The sequence below is a fragment of the Labrus mixtus genome, chromosome 16, assembly GCF_963584025.1.
Source record: "Labrus mixtus chromosome 16, fLabMix1.1, whole genome shotgun sequence".
Lineage (NCBI taxonomy): Eukaryota > Metazoa > Chordata > Actinopteri > Labriformes > Labridae > Labrus > Labrus mixtus.
The window spans coordinates 5555027-5568817 of NC_083627.1; the positions used below are offsets into that span (position 1 = coordinate 5555027).

General features: G+C 42.2%; 1 protein-coding gene and 1 long non-coding RNA gene across 8 annotated transcripts in view; one reads left to right on the plus strand and one right to left on the minus strand.

Annotated features, from left to right (window-relative positions):
* Positions 1-13791, plus strand: part of LOC132990656 (uncharacterized) — a 316893-nt gene that overhangs the window by 203516 nt on the left and 99586 nt on the right. The window lies entirely within an intron of this gene.
* pleca (plectin a) overlaps positions 1-13791 on the minus strand; it is a 111473-nt gene that overhangs the window by 71924 nt on the left and 25758 nt on the right. For 2 of the 7 annotated variants that reach the window (XM_061060517.1, XM_061060514.1), the window contains exon 1: positions 4686-4910. The exons of the other annotated variants lie outside the window; for them this stretch is intronic. In XM_061060517.1, coding sequence (XP_060916500.1) covers positions 4686-4731 — 46 coding nt within the window. In that variant the 5' untranslated portion in view covers positions 4732-4910. Of the gene's footprint in view, positions 1-4685; positions 4911-13791 lie in introns of those variants that run through there. 7 annotated transcript variants of the gene reach the window in all.

Consider the following 13791-nt stretch of genomic DNA (forward strand, 5'->3'; position numbering starts at 1 on the left):
CTGAGACATGCACGCTTATCAGGGAACCACATAATAACCTGAGCTATGCTGTTATTTTCACTTTACTAGTTTGATTGAAGGAGAGGCCACATATACGAGTCCGTCCACTTTGATGCAGCTATAGAGAGTGTCGAGTCATGCTCATTAAGGAGTCAAAATGTTGAGCTATATTCCACTTTTCTGACCATAAACAACCAAAGTTAACGAATTAAACAGCATATATACCACAACAATGCATGACTGTCTCACTGCTTTATTGAAAAGTGTATCTGGATGAGTCTTGCTGCTGTAATCCCTTGCAAAGTCGACACAATGTCACTTACTGTATATCCCTGACATGAGAAAGCACTTCCTGTCTGTCTCTGCTCTTGTTGTGACACAATGGTCGTCTGCCCGCAGGCCTCAAAGCTTGGAAAAGACAGCTGATGACCCCGGATCACCTGCAGGTCTTATTGGCTAACAGGCTGTCAGCTGCTCAGTGATCAGTGACTGTATATACAGCACATAACTCTTCACACAGTGAAAACAAAAAGAGAGGGAGGCTGACGAGACGCCGTTGTTGTGAAAATAGGAATGAAGTGAGAGGGTCCAACAAAGGTGTTATGAATCATGTACATGTCATTTGTACATGTGATGTAAACATGGGACAGACAGGATCTGTTCTAATGGTGAAACGTGTTGTGTTGTGTTTTTTAAGCATCATAATGTTTGATTATGACACAGTGACAAGAAAGAACAAAAGGCGTTCTCTCATTGGTTAAATTTAGCACAACAGTGGCATATTATCTTGGGACTGGCATTTATTAGGGCGATATATCAAGATTTTAAGATATATCGATATATTCTCAGGATATATAGTTTATATGGATATAGTTTATGTTACATTAAAATATCGTTATACGTGTCTTCGATAGAGCTACCGGTTCATATGTATGTCATTTTTCATGTCCATGTTGACATTGTGCAGCCGAAACAGGTTTGGCTTACGGTTATTATAGAAAAATGATCAATAAATATATGGAGTATCGCCATTCAGCTAAACAATATTGAGATATTAGTTTAGGTCAATATCGCCCAGCCATGACATTTATGATCCAAAAATCATAAAGAGGATGATGAGAAGTTCTTTCAAATCTTTATTATCATTATTTTCATAATATCACAGCAGCCAATCAGATGGTTTGCTTTCAGGCATGAATGTCAATACCAGCAACGTGGTTTCAATCACTGGTTATTTAGACAATAAATATCCAGATCAGAATACCTTCACACCAATTTATAACACAATATGGATTCTTCTTTTCTCCTGAATCGAGATATTAGATGACCTGCCATTTTTTTAATTTGAACCTTTTGAAGTTTCTCTAATTCAATCAGTTGTTCTAACATGTCTTGTGACTTAAATCCCGTATTCATGCCGTTACGATACAGTATCTTTTCATGTCAATGTTAAAATTATTTAAAGGTACGATTCAAACACAGAAACACTGATGTGGCTCGAGGAATTCTGCAGACTTCAAACACCAACCTGCCAAATGTCAGGAAGGTCTGTAACACTAAACCCCTCAGAGGTCAAGAGCACCGACCCCTGACCTGAACTTCTTTTGAACTGGATATCCCTGGTTTAGACAGTGACCTGCTTAAAAGCCTCCGACATAACCTTCAGGAAGCATCAATCACAACAGTGTGCTGTTTGTGAAAACATGCTGATGAGGGCTAGACAGAAACCCCCGGAGTTCAAGGAGTGTTGAGACACAAAGACCTGCAGACGAAACTCATGGCTAAAACTCCACACAGGCTGACGGTTCAATGTATTTGGCAGAGTCATAGACAGGTACGTCTGTGGTGTGAGGTGTGATAAGAGTGATTTTAACCTCCCCGATCTGCTCGGAAGACGACCGGGACCGCCCCGATTTGAAATCCTAAATATTAAACTTGTTCGATATTTACGGTCACAAATCCAGTTGTGTGGGGAGAACACCGACAGGGAAGCAAGCTGGCTGAAGAAGGGAGCACAACAAACATACGGTAACCATGGCGACGACAGCAAACGCAAAAGCGCTCTGTGGACATAGTAGGGACACCATTCTCCCTGCTGAACGGGATTGCACCAATTATGTCCACTCTGAAACTGCTATTTGAGGTAGAAAAGTTTCATTTTGATGCTTTAAATCTAAAGAAAAAAATCATTAGAAATATCAGAAGAAAGTAAGCAGGTAAGAAAGGAAAAGAAGACCAAATGGGTTCATTACCGTCTAAATTTATGTTTCATTCAGTCATTAAGCAAATGTAGCTAAATGCAGCCGTTTCTTTTCACAAGCCTCCCAAAACCCCCTCCCTCCGATATCTGCATCAGCCTGAAATGAGCTCTGAATATCTGGGTCAAGAGCCAAGGGGTAGATGTAAGAGGAGGGTCGAAGAGTGAGGAATATTATGCAGTTTTAATGAGTGAATTACACTCAGTGATAAGTCACAGAGGCCACACATCAAAGGTGTCCCACGTTATCTGAACACATGCAGGAGAGCACAAACAACACCCTGTGATGTTAAAGAGCAGATTCTGTCCCAAGTGGCTGAAAGTGGGTGACAAGACCGGACAATGGGAGCGCTGGTGTTGAGGTGACGACATGCTTACAAATGAACTGAGCTGCACTGAGTAAGCAACACGTTAAGTAAGTCTATTTGCTAGCGCTCGGTGAAGCGAGGGAGCCTTTGTCTCGGGTCTCTGGGGAACACATTCTCAGCCTGTCCCGTGTGGCTGGGACTCCTTCAGATCCCTCTCCAGGATCATTTAAATGCCTCCACCGCCTCCACCGCCGCCGCCTGGAAAGTTGCTCCAAACTGTTACCACATTTCACCAGGCCAGAAAACATCAGACAAAACCTCAAAGCCACACACAACAGCTTTTAAAATGACTCTTTCAGGTCTCCTTCAGGTCTGAGCCAGTTTCACCAGTCTGCTCTGTCTCTTTAAATTTGGGCCTTCTGTTTCAATAAATGTCAGTCGGTTCAGTGTCAAGGCTTTCTTTGTCACCAAGAAGATGGATTTAAAAGTTGGTATAAAAGTAGCACAGTCCTCCTTGTCCTGAATACCTGATCAACTTAGTCTGGAAGTAGCCATGCAGACGGTACTTAAACGGATCGGCAGACGAATGGGAGGAGAGGAGTAGCTTTTAGATTAATTAAGACGCCTCAAGGACACAATTGCTCTGAATATCCACACAGCTGGACGCATGCCAGTTCAAATGTTGTGTTTTGGTTGGAATGTGTTCTTAGTACAAATGAAATACAGTTCATGAACCCAAATCTATTGAAAATGGAGAAATAGCCACAACTTTTACCACTGCTTGTTTGCATGCAACTCAGTGGAATATAAAGACGGGCTTTTACTTTGTAATATTAAATAACACAGAGTAAGGTCTTCTTTTTGTAAAGTATCCAGATAACATCTGTTATGAATTGACGCTATACAAATAAAGGTTGATTGATAGATAGAGATAAGTGTCAAATCGATGCATTGACCAATCTCTTTCAAACCTTTTTTTAAATGTTATTTATTATTTATTACTAATTAAAAAAAGTAGTGTATTATTTTATATTAAGACTGATAAATGACAGAAAAGTTCAGATTAAAACTAACAAGCGAGATCGGATCTTGAGCAGAACTAGTAAATAAATAAACCAACCTGACTAGTAACACATGTCTGCTCTTTTGTTTTATATTTTAAAGTGAATTTAAATGCATTTTTTTAGCTGTTTGTGGAATTTAAGACACAAAAAAAGCATTTTTTTCTGCACATTTTTTATTCCCAGACAAATATTATGTTTTCAATTAAACTTGAAATGATTTTAAAAGTTGCAAACAATCCACTCAAAGAAGGGGTTTGTGATGCTGCTAGTTTCTGCAGACACATTCTGGTTAAATCCAAAAAGTATGGACCTTTAAAAAGAAGACGTATTAAAAAAAAACAAAAGTCAGAATCATTGTGAGACTGGACGTCTAAATCTGTGACAGGTAGTATGTGAACCACCTGGAAGTGAGAGAGGGGGGTGGAGCAAATACTGCTGATGTAAACAGTGGCATGGTGCAACATGAAACGCAGCAGACCACAGCTACAGATGCTGCTTTCTCATCAGGCTTTCTGCAGCAGCAGCAGCAGCAGCCCCGACCCTGCCTTGAGGGGCAGGGCAACACTTGGCCTTACCGCTGCTGTTACCGCGGCGATGCAGCAGCAGCCCCTCTGCAGCAGCCGACCAGCTCTGCATCTCCCGGCGCAGACGCATTCACTGTGCCGCATGCAGCAGCAGCAGCAGCAGCAGCCTCCCGCAGCATCTCACACACACACTCATAAAACACACCATCCCAGCATAACCGTTCCCCCTGACCCCTGCACCAACCCCCTGGTCCTGCTGCTCCCGCCCGGACACAAAGGAGAACAAAAGCTTTTCACTCCTTTTATCCACAAAAATATGCAGAGAGGGAGAGGGAACAGAGGATTACAGTTCCTCCATTTAACTCAGCAGCCCTGAAACAATCACACCTAAACTTTCTCCTGCTCCTGCATCCATACGATGAGGAAGTCTTCACCACAGAGGGATTGTGGGAAAACAAGGCGGTCCTGAAAGCATATGATGTGATGACAACATCTAAGGAAGCTATTTATATTAAAAAGCCAAGAGGAGTACCTTTGAGAGAGCTGATCTCATGCTGGATAGACCTTCCAGGATCCATGCTCACAATCTGCCAGCTGCAGGTCTCCTGAGTCTCCGAGTAGTCGAGTCGGAGCTCTGCAATGTCAGCTCAGCACCGACTACACCACGCTGGAGGATGTTACCGTCTCTCTGCTAACGGCAGCCTCTTTCAATCCCTCTCTCTCTCTCTGTCTCTCTCTCTCTCTCTCTCTGCTGCTGCCACAGGAGTTGGCAGCTTAGTGTTTTTGTTCACTCCCTTTTCTCTCTTTTGCCTACTTGCACACACAGAACCACACACACATGCACTGACAGGCACGTCAGCAGAGAAATCGTAAAAGACAGGAGCACATCCCTCCTCTCCACCTCTCTACCTCTAACCCCTCCCTGATGCTGTCCCGTCTCATCCTCGTGCTGCTCAGGGAGCCGCCTCAACCAATAACAGCCACGCTCCGCTGTCACATCACAACAGAAGGTATAGCTGACATGAAGCAGACAAAACAGGGTGTCAGTGATGACTCTTTTAACTTGGTGGTGATAGGAGACTCTCCCTGAGTAACAATATGAATTCCATGATGTTACCCTAGTGGTCTCTGAAATAAAGGACTAAAATCTTAAGATTTTGGAGCTGTTAAACCATAGAATTATTTCAAAATAAAATCAAAATGAAAAATCACTGGGTGCTGTGTCAGTGACTCAGCATTATCACCCCTAAAATCCTCTGCCATTGGACGAGAGGCAGCCTCTCTACTTTTCATGAAATGTGCTGCAGAGGAGACCTTGGACCTGTGAGGGGCTCAGATGACACAGCACTTTTTAGGGAAACTAAACTTTGCCATCTGAACAATTCTAAACTACTCAAAGGAATCGTTTTGAACATAATGTTGCTATCAATAGAAATTTTAAATGCATTCCGCAATACATCATGTTATTATGTTTTTATAAAGGCTTAAATCACAAATTTGAACTGCGAAAAAAAGAAATGACACATACGTGTCAGACTGTGAGTCATTAGAGAAACTTTTCTTTAAGATTTGTGTTTGTGCTTTTTATGACTTTATTAAGAGACAGGACAGTGGATAGAGTTAGACATCAAGGAGAGAGAGAGAGAGAGTGGGGAAGGACAGGCGGAAAGAAGCCACAGGTCGGGCCGCCGGCTTTCAAAGACTTCAGCCTCTGTATATTGGACGCTCTCACTAACCAGTAGGCCAGGGGTTCCCAAACTTTTCAGCCTGTGACCCCCAAAGTAACGGCGCGAGAGACTGGAGACGCCCCCGGTCCCAGAAGGTGGTTAAGACGTTCATCGTTTTAACATACTACTGTCATTTCAACATAAATCTCCCTTTACAAATATGGTTTTATTTTCAATAGAACTACTTTCTGTATATTGTTTTTTTGGAAGGCATCTCACAACCCCTCTCATTAGTGTCTCACGGCCCCTCAGGGGGTCCCAACCCACACTTTGGGCACCACTGCACTATGCTCCTGGCGCCACAAATTGACTTTTGTTACAATTCTAAACCATATGTCAAAAAGTACAGAATCTTTAAAAAAATACGTCTATGGACAGGTGCATATGCAGGTGTTTGCTTACAGTTTTTAAAGATTGACAACATGTGTCTATACTGCCGTGGCATTGAAGCAGGTTTCCATCTTTACTAGTCTTTTATCAAAGTTGAGAACTCTTGTATGACCTCTGTACGTGTTAACACCTGCTTTATCTTCAATAGTTCAGCCTTGATTTGAACTTTAAAAAGATATTTAAAAAATAATCCGATCCCTTAAAAATAGTCCATGCACTGAGATGAATACATGTCTCCTTGTTGGATCAATGACAGGAGGATTTCAGAGGATGACAGTGAAGGTTATGCTGCCTTTGACTCAGCACTTTCCTTTGAGACTCCAGTGTGTCGGTCTGCTGTTCTGCTGCGTCGTGCCTGAAGTCAGCACCAGTGAAAAGGCTGTTTTGCCTACGTTTGAATATTGTGACAGAGAGAACATGCGTCTGAGCCGAAGAGTTGGAGCAGGAGCAGAAAGCATGACTTCCCTTGTGTGCAGTAAGTGAATCTTTACAGCTGTGGTGGGCTACTTTCCCTGTTAATAGGTCCAGCTCACAGGTGTGTTGTTAACAATTTAACTGAAAACTACAACTCTGTTACTTGTTGATGTTGAAATAGATATTCTGATGTTGCTGATTCAGGTTAATATTTTTCATAGCGTCTTTGAATGTCATTTTCTGTTTTTTCAGATGAGCTATGTGATTGGATATTTTCATTTTGTTGCAAACTGCATGATGCTGCGATCCATCGAGAAATGATGTACACAGCCGACGCTTTCTTTCATGTTTGACCAAGAAGCGGTCAAAAAGCTCACGACCCTGATGAAGGTCACAAGCCGGAACGCCTCGGTCTGATATGTTAATGAAGTTCATCTTCATGCTACAAGTGTTGCTGGAGCTTTTGACCTCGTCATGCACCTTGGCTGTTGGTAAAGTTTTGCCAGAAGATCCTCCTCTGCTTCTTCGATGTTTGACGATGAGAACTGATCAGAGTTTGTCTAACAGGTGACGTCGTCTGCCCTTACAGCCCTCTTCTCTGAATCTGCAGATAGCGACACGAGCTTGCCAGTAGACATGCACCGACTGCAAATTATTTGGCCGATTCTGATTAATAAAAGGTCTGACATGCTGATTCCAAATGTGGTCGATTCAAACTTTATTTTTTTTAAAAGAGCCAAAAAAAAGCATTTTATGGAACTTTTCTTTAAAAGGAATGAAATTGTATTTTTTTTATAACAAAATGCTGACTGCTTATTAACTGTTTATTCTAACAAATCTTTAAAACTGAACCAGGTCACATGACCATCAGACTCGGCTCACTGTGTGTGTCTGCTCCGTTGTCTCAGTTAATCAGCAGTTTGTTTCGTTAAATCATCTTCAAAGAGAAGTGGCGATTTAATTTGTTTTCCACAGTTCATCTATTTTTTTTTTTTTACAGCAGAGGAGTCTCAGCTTGTCGTTAATTACACGGAGTATTAAAACCAACGTGGTAACGACACCAAACGACAAGATGCACAAACAGCACAAGATGATATTTTTACGAGCGGTCCAAAAACAACAAGTGCTTTTTAAAGGACGTACATAGAAAGAGTGCTCCTTAGCTCAGTGTGTGCGTGCGTGTCACTTAACTTGAGCGGGAGGAGCGGAGAGCGCACACTCTGCAAATACTGATTGATCATGGATCATGTCTCCCCAAAAGTTAATAAAATCAAAACACAACAGAAATGTGACCCCAAATAGATGATAAGGCGTTATGCACAGTGTGTGTTCTGCATAAAGGGAGGGGCAGAACTGTCTTTCCCCCCAGTAGGTTGATGGTTGTTCAACTCTGCTGATGGGCAGCAATCCAAGCTATATGGTGAGACATTGCAGAGTATGATCAATAATGAAATCAATTCTCCTCCCCCTGAATTAAAGTTCCCCTGTTACGAGCTGATGTGTCGAGTTAGGGTGAGAGGCTGGTTAAGATAATGAATTAAAAAAAACTGCTTAAGGTGAGTCACATAAACAATTTTGAGATTTTGCATCTCGGAACATTTTAGTAGTAAGCTAATACTTCCCGTAAAAGAGAAAAGCTTCAGTAGATTAGTGTTCTTGTACCCAGGCTGATGAAGCGGATCACTGGATCAGAGGCTGACCTGTGTGTTTAGTGCAGACGTTGATTATTGTGCTGGTGTTTCCTGCGATGACGCAGAGGCTCAAAGTACCGTCTCCTGCATCCATGAGCGTCATGTGATCTGATCAGTTACTCTGCTTTAAAGGACAGATGGTCATGAGGTTTAATGCATCATCACTGGTTCATGTTTCACTGGTTCATGTCGATGCCACTTCCTGTTCGGGGTTTGTCTCGCTCCTAATTAAGAGTTCGTTGGTCAGGCTACTTAAAAGCCAAGCATCTTTTCTGATTCAGTGCACATGGTGAAGGATTTCTCAGTCTGCAACACTCAAGCGATCCAACAGCAAGTGTTTCACAGCTGCTTTTTATTTCAAAAGATAAATAGCTGAAATATTTCACATTGCCTGCAAACCGAGCACAGGCAATCAATCATTATAACTGAGTTTGGAAATGCCCTGAAACAAAACAAAGCTGCCGTTGTGAGTTAAATAAATCAGAAACATGAAACATCCATTAGACTAAATGACTCAGGACAAAATCAGGATGTCTGTCTTTAAATCCTTCAGAGAGGAATGGGAGAGTCGTTTGGCTCTAATGACGACAGTGGATAAAAAAAAAAAAAAAAGACACTTAAAGGGCAAACTCAGCTCTTGTTTTTCCAACATGGACCACCTGGTAAAATAAATCCTATTTTCTCTTCTAACACAGTGCTGCTGAATTCAACAAGCTGCCTCAGACCTTGCTCTCCCACACACACACACACACACACACACTGATCCCTCATGTTGTGCTGCTGCCCGGTTCAGCTGCCAAACGGTTACGTCACAAGTGTAAGAAATCTCAGACCAGTGCAGAACACTTGTAAAACAATTTGTGTGACACAGTTTACATATTTTTAGCGAGGTGTTTGCTACATTCTTGTGCTGCTATAAGCCCAGGAATTATTCACAGGGTGACATAATGACCCGTTTCCAAATCAATATGCAATCAATGAAGGCTTGTCAGGCTGGAGGTAATGCACCGATCCAGTTTCAGCCAGCTACAGCAGTGGTGACGAGAAGGTAGAGTATCTGCAGCTGTTCATAGGGGACAGTGGCTCAAAAAATGAACCCCACAATTTTGAAAAAATCTCTTCTTTTGCATTCGCACATACAGCTCGCCCTGAAAATATTGGGATACTTTCAGGAGTTTTGTGCATGTATGAAATCACATTTTTTGAAGTCTTTTCTGACCTATAATTGTTGTACACTTCTCTTGAACAACCAGAACATTTAGAACATCTAAGAATGCAAGGCTGTGATGTTCAACCAACTTCTTTTACAGCACATACTCTGACTTTTCATAGAAGTAGTAACTATAAACAGTCTTGATGACTACATTGATGTGTGGTCACAGCAAACGCCAGAAGGCCAGAAGGCACCAAATTGGACCCCTGGAAATGGCACACCTGTATGGTAAATGGTAAATGACCCTTCAATTCAACATAATGCTATGATCAGGCTGTTTAGAAGGTCTAAAGAGAAATACGGTTTGCAGAGACCGAGCAGGTTCTGTGCTGCAGAGGCTAACATCATGGACATGAGGCCCCCGGTGATGACAGGCGGTAAACATTACGCACCAGCTGGCAGGCCGAGGCCACACCTGAAACATCATCCTAATCCAGATCACACACTCCTTAATGAGAAACACCATCACTCACCTACAGGGTGACAACTTACTATAATCATCATTATCAATCTAGGAAGAAAAATGCTCAATTTATATATGAATGGTTTGGTCTAAAGCAAGCAAGTCTAAATCCTAACAGCTGATACCTGCATGATGAAGATAGACACGGTGAGAGGAAAACAGAGACACGGCGAAGCAGTGATTGAAACAAAGACGTCAAACATGAAGAAATATAAACTCTTTACGACACGTTTATGTGTGAAAGTTTCATACGTATCACAGATCAGCTGTGGTCTGTTTTAACACTACTAAGAAAAGTCGGTTTGTTTGCTGCGCAGGAGACAAAAGAGAGGTGAAAAGAGGATAAACAACAACAAAAAATACTGGCTTTACATTACTCCTTACATAAATGCATTGATATGAAGTATTTTGGAGGACAGAGAAAGTTGGCTCTTCTCGCTAAATGTCATTTTGTGGCGTCGTTCACCACCTGCCTCCACATATTTATGAGTTGGTGCTTCGTGTGTGTGTGCAGCTGTTCACTACTAAAGTGTCAGAACGGAGTCTGAATCACAGCCAGAGTCTCATGCCCCTCTTAAACACAGACCTGATACATCAGCTACACCCCTCTCTGGGATGGGGATCGTCCCAGCGTTCAAGTTGGAGCTGGACCAGATCACTCACACGGGATGCGGGTGGGTGGGTGGGTGGGGTGGAGGGGGGGGGGGGGCTGTACTCAGTCAATCTCTGAGACAGACAGTCAGAGCGGCCAGTGCTGTCTGCATCTATTCAAGAGATATCAAAGTCCACGAGCAGTTGTTGCAGCCCGTCTGCTCACACGGACACAAACAGACAACAAAATCGGTGAGGGAGTCCACAGTCACCAGCTAAAAATAATCTGTTTACTGTTGCCACTCCCTGCTTCTCAAACACATACAAAGATTTAAAATTCAACAGCAGCGATACACAACGAGGTGCCACACACAACACGATGAGTAAAGACCAAAGTGTCTTCTTTTTATGGTGGTCTTTGTTGTATACCAAGACTCCAACAGGTGTTCTAACTTAGAGTCTGTTGTTTTTACTTCATTTGTTTACCATTTATTTAACCAGGAAAACATTCTGACTCATTTTCAAGAGTGTCCTGGCCTCCATTTTTTCCAACAAAGTAGCTAAGCTATACAACAACAAATTAAGTTTCAGAGTTTCTGTTTTGCTGTTGTGTTCTGTCTCTCGTCTCTGTCTGATGAGGTGATGGGGTGGGTAGAACAATTGAGCTCAACATTTTACTGGCCGGTCTCCTTCTTAGAAACTGAATAAACACAAAAAGTTTGTGGTGCAAAAAGAAAAGTTTGGAAACTTGAGAATTATTGTGTTTACACAACAGGATGACAATTTGACAGAAAAAAATATATTCATTAGTAATAAGACATTGTTGCAGCAGAGTGTTAACACGATATTTCAAGATATTTAACCCGACACACAACCCTTACCCTTACCCAATGCAACTATCTTTACACCTCTGTTACCACCTCTATGCTGGCTCAGAAGCAGAACGACCTGTCCCCACCGTTATGCTTCTGTGCACTTTACACTGCAGCCTTAAGTAAATATCATTCCTTGACCTGGCAATGTATGAGGGGCTTTAGACATTTAGCATGGCTTAAAAAATGCTGGGTTTTTTTTAGATTTTTTCAGATGTTTTTTTGTGTTTGCCCTCTCTGATTCACCTTCAGACAAAAGAGAGGGAGCACTTAGCGAAAGACACCAACATCAGAGGAATTCACAGAATGTGTCATGATGAAAAAAAGTATTCAGAGGCCCACTATCAGTCTGATTTACAGCTGCGGAGGAGAACACATTCAGGCCGTCTTTTTGTCTTTTGTGCAGACGGAGATGGAGTTGAATCTTCAAGCTTTCCATGGCTACAATCTTGAGACAGGCAGCAGAGCTGGGTTTGTGTATGTGGAAACTGCAGCAGTGCTTCTCAAACTCAGGCACCCTGCTGACTACAAAAAAAAAGGGTTGATGCCAGCCGGCTCACCACGGACATTCCTGGCATTAGTCTGGCTTACTGTAGCATGCCAGAACCAGGGTGTTAGCCTTATTGTTCCATAAACCGGGGCCAACGTGAGGCCAGGACCTCTGTGTTCCTTCATACAGTAAACAGGTTGGGCTGAGGGATGAACAGTCATCACCTGCTGTATTCTGCAAACAGAAAGCGACGCTGAGGGTGAAAAAATAAGCCAACAAGAAAGTGACAAAAGTTGCAGTTCTTGATATCGCCACTTGGGCCAGCTCCAAACACCATTTCAATGCCCATAGAGCTCAATGATAAAAAGAGACTTTCGCAGTCATGTTCAATAACCGACACGTGTTACTTGTATGAAGCCTTAAGGTGTATGTACCAGCCGTCTGCTAGCTTCATTAAGTCCCTGAACTTTATGGTGTTGAAGGCTTCCTTCATGTCACTTTAATCAACCAGTATTCTACGAGGTGCAACATGGTCATAGTGAGGCATCTGTATCTCCAGCAGTGTGGGAAAGTCAACACTGACTTCCTACTGTTTAATCTCCTCTGGTTAATTGTTAAAAATGCATTGATCCTTGTGGCAACAGGTGAACGCACAGGTGAAGCAACCATACGAGCGGCTTTGCAGGGAGCAAGAAGAGAAAGGAATAACATCCATCATCCCACCTAATAAAGAGTTTAAAAAATGTTATATTGTGTTTTTTTTTTTTACATTTAATCTATTACATTCTTAAGCCATAACAAATGCCAGACATATTTCAATAGATTCAAATGTGTTATCTTTGTAAAACTAAGACTGTTGGCAAGAAATGGATATTTATTGTCTATAAAAAGAACATTGGGCGCCTGTAGCCTAGTGGTGAGTGTGCGCGCCCCAATGAGGCGCAAGTCCTCTAGTCGGGCAGCCCCGGGTTCATATTCGACCTGTGGCTCCTTTCCCGCATGTCATCCCCCCACCTGCTCTCTCCCTGATATCTGACTCTATCCTCTGTCCTACCTCTACAATAAAGGCATAAAAAGCCCCAAAATATGAATCAAAAATACATTTGCCCCACATATCATTTATGATTTTAACATGTGTTTTCTGAATATATGGCACTGAGCTAAAGAGTTTAGTGTTGTTTTTGAGCTTCCATCATCATCTGAGTGTCTGAAAAAAGCGACGTTTGAAAGCTTTTCTGACTGTGTCTGGTATTAAAATAACTCGGTGGAACAGATATTTTGCAGTATGGTAACATAATTAATGTCAGCTGTTATTGACTGCCTCGGTTTAAGGAAGACACTAATCCCCAGCATTAACACAAATCCAGTCTCAATTACGACAGCTTCACTCCGTCCTCTGCGGTCCCACCAGCAGACTCTGCCAGGCTCAGTTCACTTTGCAAGGGGGTCAAGGTTTACATTTGGATCTCTCTGCAGGCTTGAAGTAAAAAAAAAAAAAAGACACTAACTACATCTTGAGGTCATTTATTTTGAAAGGGATATCAGAGACAGAGTGCATGAAAGAATGTGAACTCATCTAATACTGGCCGATAATGTGGCATGACTAATTGAGGCAGATGCATCCAAACTCAGCTGGCACAGACAATTCATATAAAATGTGACAACAAAAACACACTTTTTAGAGTCTGCAGCAGTAACAAGTTTTAGCCTGAGTTCTTTCTGTGTAAAGAATCCCTGCACATTTTGTTTGGGTGATCTGTGCCGTTCTGCAGTTTAGTTGTTTAGAT